The sequence below is a fragment of the Aquarana catesbeiana genome, linkage group LG02 (assembly GCF_042186555.1).
Source record: "Aquarana catesbeiana isolate 2022-GZ linkage group LG02, ASM4218655v1, whole genome shotgun sequence".
Classification (NCBI taxonomy): Eukaryota; Metazoa; Chordata; class Amphibia; order Anura; family Ranidae; genus Aquarana; species Aquarana catesbeiana.
This window is the reverse complement of record NC_133325.1, coordinates 706,285,691-706,301,668: the sequence shown is the minus strand read 5'-3', so window position 1 is coordinate 706,301,668 and position 15,978 is coordinate 706,285,691. Positions and strand designations below refer to the sequence as shown.

At 40.4% G+C, this 15,978-nt stretch overlaps 1 protein-coding gene across 1 annotated transcript in view; it reads left to right on the top strand.

The window, feature by feature from the left end:
- ADGRG7 (adhesion G protein-coupled receptor G7) overlaps positions 1 to 15,284 on the top strand; it is a 76,934-nt gene extending 61,650 nt beyond the window's left edge. The window contains exons 12-16 of the mRNA XM_073616954.1: positions 1,313 to 1,644; positions 6,302 to 6,386; positions 8,085 to 8,243; positions 13,068 to 13,227; positions 15,009 to 15,284. Coding sequence (XP_073473055.1) covers positions 1,313 to 1,644; positions 6,302 to 6,386; positions 8,085 to 8,243; positions 13,068 to 13,227; positions 15,009 to 15,227 — 955 coding nt within the window. The 3' untranslated portion in view covers positions 15,228 to 15,284. The remainder of the gene's footprint in view (positions 1 to 1,312; positions 1,645 to 6,301; positions 6,387 to 8,084; positions 8,244 to 13,067; positions 13,228 to 15,008) is intronic.
- Positions 15,285 to 15,978: the final 694 nt, after the last annotated feature.

Below are 15,978 nucleotides of genomic sequence, written 5' to 3'. Positions count from 1 at the left end.
CTTCAGTGTTGTCATCTGAAAATATGTAATAAAATATTTACAAAAATGTGAGGGGTGTACTCACTTTTGTGAGATACTGTATATCGTTTTTTTTTTTCTTGCCCAGAGTTTAGTTTAAGGTAAACAATACATAATAACTGAACATGTGTTCACTGAAAATCAAGTTTAATACCCTCCTAACAGTATGCTTACTTCAGGGTTACACCAGGTGCAGTAGTACTGCATTGGGTGGCTATTCTAATGCAGTCCCACAGCAAGACAAGCTAAAATGCCCTGTCTCCATATTGTCTCCTTTCTGGCCAGTTCGTACCACCACAAGCCATACTTTTTTCCAGTGCAGTGCAAAAGGCAGTCCACTGCCCGCATTGTGCAGCGACCAATAGAACGTAATGAAATGTCACAGAGTGAAATTTCATAAAAGTTAGTTTAAAAAGAGGAAAAAGGTGAACAGTGTGATGTGCCAGCAGTTGGTGTGAATGTACCCTAAATGGAAAAAAAACAGCATATGCTTGATTGATCCTAGCATTACCTTTCACTGAGATAACTCTGCCGGGTAGCCTATGGTATCGACCATCAGTGATTTATTTTTAAAAGTCTCCAGCACAGAAAACTTTCATGAGATTAAGTCATGTTCATTCTATGCCATGATGGGGATACAGCCCAGCCCCCCAAAATGTGTTGGATTATTGTTTTGAATTGAATTATTTCTTTATGTAAGTTCCTTTACTTAGGGCCTTATTGAGACATCATGCTGCCCTAAGCACACATGAAGGGTGGCACCCTTTTTTACAAACTTTGCTTTATGCCATTATATTATTTTGGCAAGAAAATGACTAGCAGTACTAGAATGAGTTATTGAATGCAGCATGTGGTCTGTTTTACTTACAGAGCTAACTTTTATTTTATAGACCACCAAACATGAGAAAAGAGAAACAATTTCACATTTATTGAACTGTAATGATTCTTGTGGCCCCTCTCAATGTTCCCTGAACCTCCTCTCCTTCAATTTTTTTGTTGCTGAATGTAATCACAAATGTCTGGGGATGTCCAGAAACAAATAAAAGGAACATATTGTCATGAAAATATTAGGCCTGAGGCTTAGTGCTGCCCTCTGTAACTCTGCTGCTGTAGCTACTGGCCTGCTAGCCCTAATATAGCCCTGCCTTTATGTAGTAGGTTTATTTGGTTAGGAATGGGGTGGTTACAGGGTCACTTTAAAGGAGATCATATTATTTTTGAGCACAGGGTACTGCTGAGGTTTGTAGTAAATGGTGATTGGATGCTATGGTTTACATTGTGACTATTTTTTCAGATTTAGAAAGAAACAGAAACCATCATGGATACTGATGAGCCTTTGTTCAGCCATGCTAATCTTCTATATTATATTTATTGGTACAATGGAATACCCAATTTTTAAAGATGAAGATTCAAACACTGGCAATTCAAGCAATACATTTATACCATATGAAAATGATGATCCTCCACAACCTGTATGTGCAGCCTTGGCTGTTCTATTACACTATTTCCTCCTTACAACGTTCACATTGACTGCAATGCATGCAGCAGAGCTGTATGTCCGTCTGGTTCTTGTCTACCGTTTTACCCCAGAATGCTTCACAAGGAGTGCACTCGTCATTGGATGGGGTAATGTCCTTTAGTCTCTTTTAGATGTCTCTGAACTTAACCAACACACAAAACAGTAGTTACTGTAGAACATTCATATAATGTACACAGTATACTTAAAGTGACTTTGTCATAAGAAAGGTATGGCTGCTGCCTTTGCTGACCTCTTAGAACATTCCCTGACTGCCATGCTGACACTTTGACTTTAATATTTTCTTTATCTCTGAAAGGAATTATGATACTTTTCTGACACTCATTTACAGCATGCTTGTTCCAGGTTTGGCAGCTCGTGGTATGGGAAGCCGTTTTTTAAACATACTGGAAAATTGACTTGTTCCTGTTTGTAAAAAAGCATTTTTCGGGCGAGCTTAATGCAATCACTAACACACTACCTTTTGACCAATGGCGCTCGGTCCATTTATATAAAAGGCTCTGGTAAAATGGCGTCAGCCCCACTTCCTGATGATGCGCAGAGCGTGAAATGCATAGAAGAGAGGCTTGACATACAAATACACAGGAGCTCCTCACTTCCGCCTGGGCTTTGAATCGCATGCCATAAACTGCTAGTCATACAGCGGATAGGATCAGTTCTCACAGGCCCTAGAACTGCTAATGTTCTGAGTACCTACCCCATTTTCATGTAAGTGCAGCATTTTAATTAATAAAGCAGTATTACACTATACCTGCTTTTTGTGGCTCATTTGGTGGAGCCAAGTCTGCAGATTCTCTGATGGGAAAGGAGAGTTGAATATTGTGGAGGATATTGTTACTGGCTGAAGAGGTATACTCACGTTTTACGATTACTGCCTGGTCGCATCTTTATGAGGAGAGATGATAGATGTTGAATATGGTGGAGATTTTCTCATGAATTGAAGTATCTTAAAATATCCATGCCTTATGGTCATTTGCTGGCCGAATTGATCTGGTGAGCGCAATCTATTTCTCACTTTGGGTGGAGCACTTTATATTTGGATCACTGAAGCACTGTTTAGAATCACGGTGTTGGAAAATTTATTTCGGATTGAGGAATCACAACAAATATGAACTTTTATCATTTTTTTATGAATTTATTATTGTGCAGTATTTTTTATATAATATAATTTTTTACACATGCAGTTTTTCCACAGTTTTTTTGATCAATTAATCATTGGTTCATTATTTATTTGATTGTTAATCACAACATTTTCCACTTGTTAGACCAGATAGCGCCCTTTTAATTTTTTTCACTTTTTTATTAGTCATCTACTAATTTTAGGAGAAGCACTGGCACATATATATTTATTTATTATTTAATTAGGTGTTACAGTCCCTTTTTTCTCTTGTTTTCTTTCTAAGTTATTTACGACAGACATAGCAAGGCAACTAGCATTTTCAATTTAAAGTGCATGTGAAGCCAAAATGTTTTATTTTAGTTTTAGACAAAATGTGGAAGGGTCAAAACCTCTGTCTGGCTTTTAATGCTGTCTGTATCCCTGCTGGGGAGATTCAACTACTATTGTTCATGGTGACCATTGTAGAGAATGTGAAAGAAATCCAAAACATTTTGATAGGAACAATAGCCAGTCCAAACTTCCCTATCCAGCATTTTTTTGCATATTGTTGAGGTAAGGGATAGCGATACCTCCCTGAAATGAATTATGTACCCCTTTACATATCCCGAAGATGCTATTACTTGCAGTAATAAGGGTGTCTGCTTTCAATGGGTGTCAGTGCTAGTTCTGCAATTACTTTTTTAGTTTTTTAAGGAAGAAGGTTAAGAGCTGAGATGTTGGTGTTAAGTATTTTGTGTTAGAGAAAAAACTAAGCTAAGTGGGATAATAACTTGATTTTAATGGTAAAACACTGTAAATTCCCCCAGCTCTAAGTACAGAATATTTGTACATTATTGTAGGTTTACCCTCGGTGTGTCCTCGTCTAGCCTTGTGAGGCCTGTGCTCCACTTGTTACTTTGTCTACTGCTGCTGTCATCTTTTCCTGTATCCAATAAATTCCAACTTCAGCCATTAAGTGCTCACTAATAATAAAAATCCTGTGGAGCAGACATGTATAAGGGTTGTGCTGAAACTATGTTCCAGTGCATTCTGGTAAGACGGAGAGACAGGCAAACTTGCAGCTGCAGAACCCGGAACAGACCAAATCAATCAGACCCAGCTCCACTGACTACAGCAGAGCCCAAAATAAACTTACCTACATCTTACCTAACCTAACACCTAACTAGGAGAGTAACACATTAGTTAAAATAAGCCACAGACCATAAGAAAAAGCTAAAAAAAAAAACGCGGTGCAGCAGCTGTCACTGCACTACACTCAGGTGTGAATAGAGCCTTATGCCGTGTACACACGAGCGGACTTTTTCGACGGAGTAGGTTCGACAGTCTTTCCGACTGACTTTGCAGCGTAGGTCCGCCGGACTTTCAAACGAACGGACTTGGACACACACGATCACACCAAAGTCAGACGGATTCGTACGTGATGACGTACGACCGGACTAAAATAATGAAGTTCATAGCCAGTAGCCAATAGCTGCCCTAGCGTCGTTTTTTGTCCGTCGGACTAGCATACCGACGAGCAGATTTTTCGACCGGACTTGAGTCCACCGGAAAGATTTGAAACATGTTTTATTTCTACGTCCGTCGGACTTTTGGGGAAAAAAAGTCAGCTGGAGCCCACACACGATCGAATTGTCCGACGGAGTATTAGAGACTGTCATTCAGTCCCTCGTAGTCTTTGGCACAAAATGTCCTGAACTAAATGATACCTGCTTTGGGGTGAGCTGCCAAAAAACAGATGTACTGTGTTTCTGACAATTTAAAACAGTAGTAAACCGCTGCAGAATAAAAAAAAAAAACAAAAAAAAAAACACCTGTAAGACAATAGCATAATGTGCTAGTATGCATCACATGCTAGCACATTCTGAAATACTTACCTTTAAAATAAAGCCCTGCCAGCGGCGGGCAGTCATCGCTGAGAGGGCTGAAATCTACCCCTGCCTTTCTTACGGGTTTGCTGGCTCCGGCACTGTGATCGGATGGACCATCAGGGCGCATGTGCCGCTGACGTCAGCGACTGAATGCAGGGTGAATACCTCCTAAACAGCACATGTTTAGGAGATATTCATTTTACCTACAGATAAGCCTTATTATAGGCTTACCTGTAGTTAAAAATAACAAAGCGGGATTAACTACCACTTTAATGTTAAGGGAAGAGGGGTTAATGAAAATAAAAAAATCTATTTTAGTTGAACTCCATAGAGGCTTAGTCTCCCACCAGCCTTTGTCATTTACCCCAGTGTCCTCTAAATCAGTGGTCCCCAACCTTTTTGAAGAAAATTGCACGCGGGGTAAACGATTTTTCGCAGGAAATGGCTAGTGTTAGCACTTCAATCATCATGGCACCATGCTTGATATGGTGTCAGGGTGATTGAAGCACATTATTTCTATTATTACATTGTAGTAATAAATGAAATAATGCAGAATGAGTGGGAGCCCTGAGTGTGTCACTTGCCACGTCGCCTGCCACCAGATGTGGATTGTCACTTGCCACGTCACCTGCCATGTTGCCTGTCATCAGATGCAGAATGTCACCTGCCGCGCTGCCTGCCACCAGATGTGGATTTTCACTTGCCACGCTGCCTGCCACAAGATGTGGATTGTCACTTGACATGTCACTTGCCACGTTGCCTGTCACCAGATGCGGAATGTCACTTTCCACATCACCTGCCACATTGCCTGTCACCAGATGCGGAATGTTACCCTCCATGTCACCTGCCACATTGCCTGTCACCAAATGCAGAATGTCACCTGCCACGCTGCCTGTCACCAGATGTAAATTGTCACTTGCCACGTTGCCTGTCACTAGATGCGGAATGTCACTTGTCACGTCACCTGCCATGTTGCCTGTCACCAGATGTAGATTGTCACTTGCCACGTTGCCTGTCACCAGATGCGGAATGTCACTTGCCACATCACCTTCCACGCTGCCTGCCACAAGATGTAGATTGTCACTTGCCATGTTGCCTGTCACCAGATGCGGAATGTCACTTGCCACGCTGCCTGCCACCACTGCATTGGTGGCAGCACTGGTCCATTTAGCACAGAGGCGGGCCTTTGTGCAGTGGTGGGTTCCGAATGAAGGCAGGAGAGCGAAGATCAGTGATGCGGGGTTGGGCTGTGCGAGATGATGTCATTGAGGCTGACAGAACACTGGCTGTAAGGGCGGAAGAGTGGTGATGCGGGGGGCGGAGAGAGATGATGTCATCTCTGCTTGCCCGCCCGCCCGCTTCTTCTATCCACCCCGCTCTCATATGCTAGCTGCTCAGCTGTCTCATGCCGCCCGCCAGACTCTCTTATGCCGGCCACCCGGCTCTTTCATGCCGGCCGGCCGCCCGCACCCGCGGCCCGGCTGCGGAAGAGCCATAGCTCGGTAGTTGACGACCCCTGCTCTAAATGTGAAAGCATGTAGAATACCCAATAACATCTTCTAACTGCTGTTGGTTGACAGTTATTAGAGTGGGAGAACATCGATTAAAGAGAACTGAATCAATAAATCAATCTTTTGTATTTTGTTAAACATACGTAAGCCACATCCAAATGTTCTTAGATTGTATTTTCTTTTTTAATAGCATCATAAACATAGTTTTGTTTTTCTGATTTGAATCTCTTTTGTGTTTTGTCACTAGGGCTTCCAATTATAATTGTCTTAATAACATTTGGATCAACATATAAAACTGGGAAACAGAAAAACAATTATCACCGAGAAGATTTGTGAGTCACTTTTTTAACCTTTAGCCTACCCATGCTAATTAGATGACCATTGCTTAAACCAGCTAATAGCAGTCAGATCAGGATGCATTTGTATGTCCCTGAGCAGACTGTGACCTCTGCAGACATTCTGTTCTTGACTATATAAACTGGATTTTCTCAGATGAAACCCCACAATTGTTTGCAAAATAAGTACAATACCATGTCATGTACATGTACATCGCTCTAAGGCTGTTACTCTTACCCTGTTGCTCCAAAAGCCTCTATCCCACGTGGAGGGTGCGAGCCCTGTATGCAAACAGGTGCTTAGAACAAAAGAAGGCTGGACGGCCGCACTCCTGTGTAATTTCTTTATTCAAATACCAGATATAAAGGTGAACTACAGATACAGGGGGTCCCCGGGTTACAAACAAGATAGGGACTTTAGGTTTGTTCTTAAGTTGAATCTGTTTGTAAGTCGGAACAGGTACATTTTTTAAGTGTAGCTCCAGCCAAAAAATCTATTTTTAAGTTTTGTAGATAGCATAGGGAAGGGTTATCACCCCTGTAACATTTGTTTTGCTGTCTGTGCCCCTGTTCAGAAGATTTCACCTCACTTTCTGTCCCAATGACAATTGGATTTTGAAAATTTGGGGTTATTAGGGAAATAAGGATAGGTGATAAAGCATCAGTGGAGACACCTTTTTCCCATATTAACTCTTACAGGAGAGAATGTCCCTTCCTAGGGGTAGATTTCCTCTCACTTCCTGTTGTCTCCCTCCATTTGTAAGTAGGAGTCGTTTGTAAGTCGGATGTTTGTAAGTAGGGGACCCCCTGTACAAGCTAACAAGTTTCACACCAAAGTTGGGTGCTTAGTGTGGTGCGAACTGGCACGATAGGGGACAAGTATTTTTTCCTTGTCTTGCGTTGAAACTGTGCTGGGTGAGGTGTGCTGGTGTGAATAGATCCTTAGATTTAGGGACCACCATTTGCTGTTGTTGCCTTGGTATGCCAATATGGCTTTACGTGAATTTGCAACTGTATGCAACTATAACGATTTTATTTTTGTGCTGAAGAAAGAGAGAGAACCCAGTGCAGACACTCACTGCATGGGGCCAAAAATCCTTTAGTTATATCCAATCGGATTATTCTCCATAAATACCCATTTAAGGCTGTTGTGGGCTGTCCCACAGACAACAGATCATCCATCAATTCTTCCTCCTAAGATAAGAGGTGCCAGCATTGTACTAGGGCATCTTCTTCCCCCCTCCTTTTCCCCATTTAAAAACATGAATTTTCTGTGCACCAGCAGACCATAGTGGCTGATGGTGGTCAATAATATGCCTACATGTTTGTCCACCCTCTTAAAACTAAAAATCTTCATAGTTAGCAGATACAACTCAGAGAATAGAGCAGATGTAAGATAAGACATGGTGGGCTTTCTCAAAAAAGAAAGGAATGGTAAAGATTGGAGTCTAGACAAGAAAGGAACAATATTTAACAGGTTTGAACATATATGGGAATTGCTCAGTTTGACTGATCCTGATTTTGGCTCTTAAACCAAACTTACTTATCTTGTCAAGGTAAATAGAATTTGTTGTTTGATGATAATGTATTTGCCACTTGCACCCCAACTATGGATTTATAAATTATTTCTACTTTTGGTATTAATCAAAACATAATAAACACAAACTCACACATTTAATTTTTATTTCATTGTAGCTGTTGGCTTGCTGGTGTAAACGATCAACTTAAATTGGATCTCTCAAAGCCCCTGTTGTGGTCTTTTCTGGTGCCAGTGGGAATCATCCTTATAGCAAATATTTGCATTTTTATAGCAGTTGCAGTGTCAATTTGGAAGAAGAATCCAAATGTAACCAGGTGTGTAAATAATGATAGAAATGTAAATAAATGAATAATTTAATTTTTACATCTTCTTTAAAAAAGGGGGTATTCCTACACAAGAACCAGGAAAAAGAACCCTGAAAGCAAAGTGCCAGCAGCTGAACTGAATTAGACAAATTCTTCACAAGTCTAGTAACAAAATGACTAAGGGCTTGTTTGCAACCCATGTTCCATGTGCTTCTCCTTCACCAAGTTTAAAATGCAATGTGTGCTTTAGGTGTGAACCATCCCTAAATACTGTAAAATTCAACCAAAGCTAAGCTCACTAACCATTCCAAAAGCATAAAAAATAAATCAATACACTCCTATTATAATAAAATATGCAGGCGGGTGTTAAAACTTGGTAACCATTGCAACACTTATAAAAGTATCTGGTATTGCTGCACCACAAATGCAATAAACTCACTTTCTGCTGTCTATTTGTTTGATCAATTAGTATCCAGTTTTGCAGCTGGGTAGATAATGGTTCTAGTAATCTTGCAAGAACAGCCAAGGCTGTTGCAGGGTAGAGATCCCTGGGGGGGAAAGAGCACTCTAAACCTACCAGAGACCCAGCCTATCAAGAAATAATTTTCTTTCATTTTATTTTTCATAACATAAATATTGATACTTCACAAGTGTACATATAGCCATTGTTTCTATTGTTCTGGATGGAGTAGGAAAGAGTTAAAAATGGCCACCAGTTTATTTTTGTTTGCTGTCCGTGTCTGGATAGGTATGAGGTTTGGGTTTGCTGCTACCATGGATTTGCAGCAAATTTCTAGATTTTTAAAGTTCACAAATCACAAATTTTGGCACAAAGTTTGCAGGTTTGCTACCTTAAATAAGGAACAACTTATAGTACAGTGCCTTTTCTCTGGTCAGTTGAGCAATAAGAGCCATTAATATTGAGGAATGGATAACCCAGGAACCCTTAAACTGAGCAGGAAAACACATGACAATCTGTTCTCAAATTCACAAGCCCAGCCAGTGACATTTTTTAAAAAGACATTCTTTCTTTGACCCAGTTACATTTTTCAAAAACACTTACTTTCTTATGCCGCGTACACATGAGCGGACTTTACGGCAGACTTTGCCCGGCGGACGGGATTTCGTCGGACAATTCGATCGTGTGTGGGCTCCAGCGGACTTTGTTTTCTCAAAAGTTGGACAGACTTAAATTTGAAACATGTTTTAAATCTATCCGTCGAACTCGAGTCCGGTCGAAAAGTCCGCTCGTCTGTATGCTAGTTTGACGGACAAAAAGCCACGCTAGGGCAGCTATTGGCTACTGGCTATGAACTTCCTTGTTTTAGTCCGGTCGTACGTCATCACGTACGAATTCGACGGACTTTGGTGGATTGTGTGTAGGCAAGTCCGTTCATTCGTAAAGTCCGTCATAAAGTCCGTCGAAAAGTCTGCCGGGCAAAGTCTGCCGTAAAGTCCGCTCATGTGTACGCGGCATTAGACTCCATCCCACACCAGAAAAGAATAAAGTGCATACTTATCTTTTCAGCAGAGACCTTTCATTAAGCTTTAAAGGACATTCATTAAAGTGGATGTTAAGCTATCTCATCTTTATATCATCCCCTCTGTCAGATAAAAAGCTGCATATTAGTGCCTGTGCTTTATAAAAAAAAAAAGAAAGATTTTTACCTGTTTTAACAGTGTCTTCCAGCGATAAGATGACACCAGGCTCTCAGTTCTCCCCATGTGATATCTCCAGTGGGCGGGGCCCAGATTCCCCTGCTGACGTAAGCCAGGGAGGAGGGGAGGAGAGAAGCAGAGAGCCTGGAGTCATGTGATTGCTGGAAGACACTGTTAAATCGGGAAGAAATTGTTTTTTTTTTTTTATAAAGCACAGGCACTAGCTTTTTATGTGACAGGGGGGATGATATATAGATTAGCAATAGTGAGAGATGACAGGCAAGGAGGGGAGGGAGAGGGGGTAGACAGAGAGAGACACAGGAGAGCTGCAGATAGCAGCGTATGACGGAGGCACGTGCACTGACAACAGTGTCAGGGCTCAGCAGCCCTGATATATCGTGGTCAGTGTACAGAGGGGAGGGTAGAAACTGGCAGGATCAGCCAGGTATTTCAGGTGATAAAGGGGGCCAAAATACACAGCACAAGCACTGTGCTGTATAACATGCTTTAAAGGAACAGGATCTTTATTTATTTATTTTTTTTGGGTTAACAAATGCTTTGAGAATTGCGGGGGAAAGGGGGGGACAATGGGGACAAGTGGGACTTTATATGAAGCATGCAGTCTCAGGGAAAACCAACTATCAATGGTGTATATATAAATATGTTTATTTTGGTACAATAGGACCATAGATAGCAAGGTAAAAACCATAATTGATAGTGGTAATAAAACCCATAAATTCCATCTATATACACATACATGTTGATTATTAACAGCAAAGCAATGACTAGAATAATTAAAACGACCTCCAAACTCTCTGATCTGCATAGGTTTATTAGGAAAGAAACCCTAGATTAGTGGTATCTCAGTCCTATACCCCAAGGTATGTATAGAATATGACATGGTCATTATAGATAATATGTAAGTACAAACACGGCGTTTCATGGTTTGGTGTTACCACTCATTCAGAGCAGGCATGTGATAATGATCTAAAACGAGATACATAATTGGCCATGAATAGTAAGCACATAACAGAGGAAATGATGCACATGTTGGAATGGAACCAATCCCATAGTAGCACTTACAAACAGGTCTGCTGTGTATAGGAGGTACCGTGCCAAACTGAAACCCGGAGGCCCACCGGTAATGTCAAGCACAGGAACTGAGAGAGCGTGTAGAATGAGCACAACCCACACCAAAGCCTCCCCCAAGGTGGACAGGCATCCATGGATGCAAAATCCCTTTAGGGCTGGGGATATAAATAACACCATCTGTTGAGGGCTGTTTAGACAATAACAGAAATGACAAATATATCAGCCTCCAAAATACACAGAGGTTCCCATATTGACAATAGGAATAGGGGAAATGTGATGTGCTTACAAATGTGACAGAACCCTCATAACAAAGGAATTAAAAATTGGTGGATATGATGAATAGTTGAATTAACATGTAAGGAACTGCAAAAGGGGTATGTTAATTTAAAACATCAAACAAGTGAAACCCAAGACAAGTGGTACTACCTCAAATAGGAGCATAGATGTCAAGGTCCAATGGAGTGCAATATGTGTAAGGGAATCCCACCAGGACACAAGGCCAGGAAGGAAAGGGCTATATGGGCACAGCCAAGGCACACCCCCAACGTGACGCTTTAAGCTTCACTACTATTGAACTATTAAGTCTTTTAGCAGAAATCTACACAGTCATTATTAGTACTTACAGTAGGTAATCACACTGAAACGCTGAGGGGTTGGCATGAGCATATTGTAAACTAGTCATGACAACTTTCCAGTTTATGCTGTCACTGATGTGATCCAGACCTATGTCTCCAAAGCCATCAGCCTATTAGCAGAAATTAGCTTTATGGCGACTTTCCTGGCTGTTTATCTATCACTGCTGAGCCAAAGTCTAAGCATAATTCATAACTCCTGATATTATTAAATGACGTTAATAAAGATCATCCACTCAAATGTAGAAGAGGATTACAGTGTTTTTAAGACTACATAGCCTATATTGCAAGGTGCAGAGGGCTAATGGGGCACATTATTTCTTTTGAGCACATATAAAAAGTATGTCATGTATGGTCTTGTTCAAAAGTTCATTTCATGTTGGGCAGTAAAATATTGGTTATTATATTGTAGTAAGTGATCATAATGAAATATTGATATGTGTTTGGAAAATTGCATTTAAAGGAGGTTTGCTGACTACCATAAAACACTTTCACACCCCTCGGACCCTTTGATTGGTAATATTATTTCTGCACCACCCTCCTCAGGGCTACAAAAGCTGGTGTAGCTGTAGCTTGTCAGCACTTAATTTTCCAGAATGCCTCTTTGAATGAAGACAGAGAGTCATTCTGAGAGCCAGTTACCAGAACTAAAGACTAGGAAAATCCTATTAGGTACTTTTCATTTGTATTCCAAGTGATATTGCTGTTATTGACTATTTTGTACTGTAATTTTCTGTAAATATATTTTGCTTTCACCCTTTTTCCCTTTTCTTTCATTACAATGATATTGTAAAATAATTAAAAAGGTAGTAAAGTCCATAATAAATAAAAAAAAAGTCCATATGCAAGTTAATGTTATAATATGCTAGTATGCACTGCATAGTTGCACATTATGGCATACTAACGTTAAAAAAAAGTTCTCCAGTGGGGTGCTGTCATCGCTGACAGGACTTCCATCTTCATCCAGTTCTCATTCTGAGTTTGTGAGCTCCGGCTGTATGAATAACCTAGCCATGATAACGTCACGGCCCCGACACAGAGCTCCGAAGGAATGGCACGGGTATACAGTTTCTTCAGAGAAAATGCGTCGATGACATCACCAGCTGCATCCCATGTGAATATCTCCCAAACAGTTTAGGAGATATTCATTGTACCTACAGGTAAGCCTTATTATAGGCTTACCTGTAAGTACAAGTTAAATACTGGAAACTTTAAGCCTTATCAATGTTGTTCTGAAGAACTAAAGAACTAAAAAAATATTTGCTCTTTGAAGAGCACTACTTTATTTCAACCTTTGTTACTCTGTCACACCAGACAGGGATATATAACTTTGTACTCACTCACCTATTAAGGGAAGTGTGGTAGCGCAGCATTGTTACCCTGTATTTATACTGGTGCAGCTTGTGTGTTTACTTTGTTTCTTAATTGTATATTACTATGCCATTTTCAGCACAAAAAAACATTCAGTGTTAAAGAAGACATTGGCTACAGTTTCTGTTTCAACTTTACTTGGTGTCACCTGGATTGTTGGCTTCTTGATGCTTATAGAGACCAGAGAGACCACACAGATTGTTTTCAGCTACATCTTCTGCTTATGCTGTGCAACTCAGGTATGGTACATGAGCTAACATCATTTAGTAGAGTGTCAGAAACAATTAAAGTCGATTTCTGCATGTCCTGTTTATATGTGGAAGCGGTCCCAGCAGTTCTTGTGTTCTACCTAAACTCAAAGCTTTAATTTCCAGATGTTATCACCAGTGCCTGCCTGAGAACTCTAGTATAGCAACACAGTGATACAATACATCTGTGGTAAACAGCTGCAATTTTATGGTCAAACCTCCTCTGGAAAGCATTGCAGACAGCAGCAGGATGGTGACACACTATTGCGGGAAGTGATGTCCCCCTGTGCTACTATAAGAATGGGGTTATTTTTTTGAAAACCATTTAATCAGTCATAGTCAGAGATCATGTGATTAAGGCTTCCTAGGAAGTTTTTTAAGTTTTCGATAGGAAAAAACTCTTATGCCCCGTACACACGGTCGGAATTTCCAACAACAAATGTTTGATGTGAGCTTGTTATCAGAAATTCCAACCGCGTGTAGGCTCCATCGGACATTTGTTGTCGAAATTTCCGACAACAAAAATTTGAGATCTGGATCTCAAATTTTCTGACAACAAAATCCATTGAGAAGCAAAATGATACCCCAGCTCCACTGCCAATATGATGATCTATGAACTGTGATCCGGTGCTCTAGCCAGGACGTTCAGGCCCCAAAATGCAGTACTTGAATCAGAAAAGGGCTGGCGACTCGGATGCTCTTGAATAAAAGTCCAAGACAAGTTTGAGCCAACATCCGTCAGAAATAAATCCAGGATTTTGTTGTCAGAATGTCCAATCGTCTGTACGTGGCATAACTCTCAATATTATAACAGTAACATGTGAAGTGTGTTTTTATGATAGGTCCTTTTTAAAACAAACAAAGCAGTACATAAAATTTATAAAATTAAATGCTATTTAAACTTTTACTTTATATGTTCTCACATGCAGGGGCGCACTGACAACTCATGGGGCCCCCGGGCAATAGGAGATTATGGGGCCCCCAGGCAATCAGAGATAATGGGGCCACACAGTATACACATACACAGTATACACATACACAGTATACAATCACACAGTATACACATACATGTACACACAGTATACACAGACATGTTTCTATTGGCTGAGAAGGTACTGGAGAGGTGGGACAGCTATAATCTCGGGATTTTTAGACCAAATGAATGTCAGTAAGGGACATTTCAGAGACAGATGTAAAAAAAACACAGATTTTTACATACTGTCCCTGGTTTTACTGAGGTTGGCAACCCTGATGGGGCCCCCTAGTGGCCTGGGGCCCTCGGGCAGTGCCCGAGTGGCCGAATGGTCAGTCCGTCAGTCTGCTCGCATGTTGCTGGACAGAACTACACCTAAATGTCATAATAAACGCATACTGTTAGACAGGTCAATTTTTTTGTCTGCGAGCTGGTGGTAAGTAGGCTTTGGTTTTTTCCTGGGTATTCCCCAGACTTTGTTGTTAAATGTCATAATAGACAAGATTTTTGGCCTGCTCACTCATATTTGTTCAACACTCTCAGCGTTCCTGAACACCACATTATTGATAAAAAAAGATTATTAAAAAAGATTATTTTAAGCAATATGGTGGCATTGCTCCTCATAGCCTTGGATCTGTAGCTAGTATGCAACTTCGGGCTGAATTTTATTTTTTGACTGGTGCTTCCCACTTGAAACACTTTATAGATGTACTTTTTACCAGATTTGATTGTCCTTCCTTTATAATATCTTTATTGTATATGGCTAGTGCATCAGAATGACATGTTTCCTTCCTTCCAGGGACTTCAAATCTTCATCTTCTACACCCTCAAATCTCCCTTATTTCTGGAGAAGGTTGCTGTGGGTATTCGCTTGTTTAACTCTTGCAAGCTTTACATGCATTCGGATAAATACTGGGTAAACAGGATTCAAAAGCAAAAAACACAGTTATATAATGAATACTTCAGGAACGTCTCAGAGTCAACAGCTCAATTATTTTCTGATAACAAAAAAGAATGAGATGTGTCTTTCGTACAAGTTAATTTATATTTTGTTTCTGGAAAAATAAAAAAATATAAAATACTTTAATGCAGAGTCTGATGTATGGAAAATATATGCAACTTTTCAATGTGGGATTAACCACCTCAATACAGGGCACTTACACCCTCTTCCTGCCCAGACCATTTTTCAGCTTTCAGCGCTGTCGCACTTTGAATGATAATTGCTACACTGTCCTCGCAAACATTACATATATTAAACATTATGTGCGGCCCTTTGGTAATGTCAGGGGCCGCATTTGAGGTCCCTTTTAGCTCAAAAGTTGACAACTACTGATCTATAAGGTGACAGCATTATAAGGGGTAGCATGCTGCTCCTGGATTCATAATGTTATGCCTCCTCTTTTTTTTTTTAAATACGTTACCATTGAATTACTTAACAGGTATATTTTTCCATTTAATATACAGTACATTGCTGTGTGACCAGAAACATATGTGCTGCTACATAGTGGCATCATAAATATGGCCTAAGGGAACATGAAATTAAAGTATCTATTGCCAAATTGAGAATGCTTAAAATCTCTATTGGAATGTGATTTTTTTTTTTTTTTTTTGCTGCCTGTGTTCTGTATCAGAAACTTTGGTATGGCACGGACATATTCTTTTAGTAGTCACTGGAACATATGTTTAGTTCACCTACCAAGCTGTCTTACCAGTTAGCATAGGAAAGAGATCTAGCTGAAAAAATAGAAGAGGAGGGTGGGAGGGTCAGT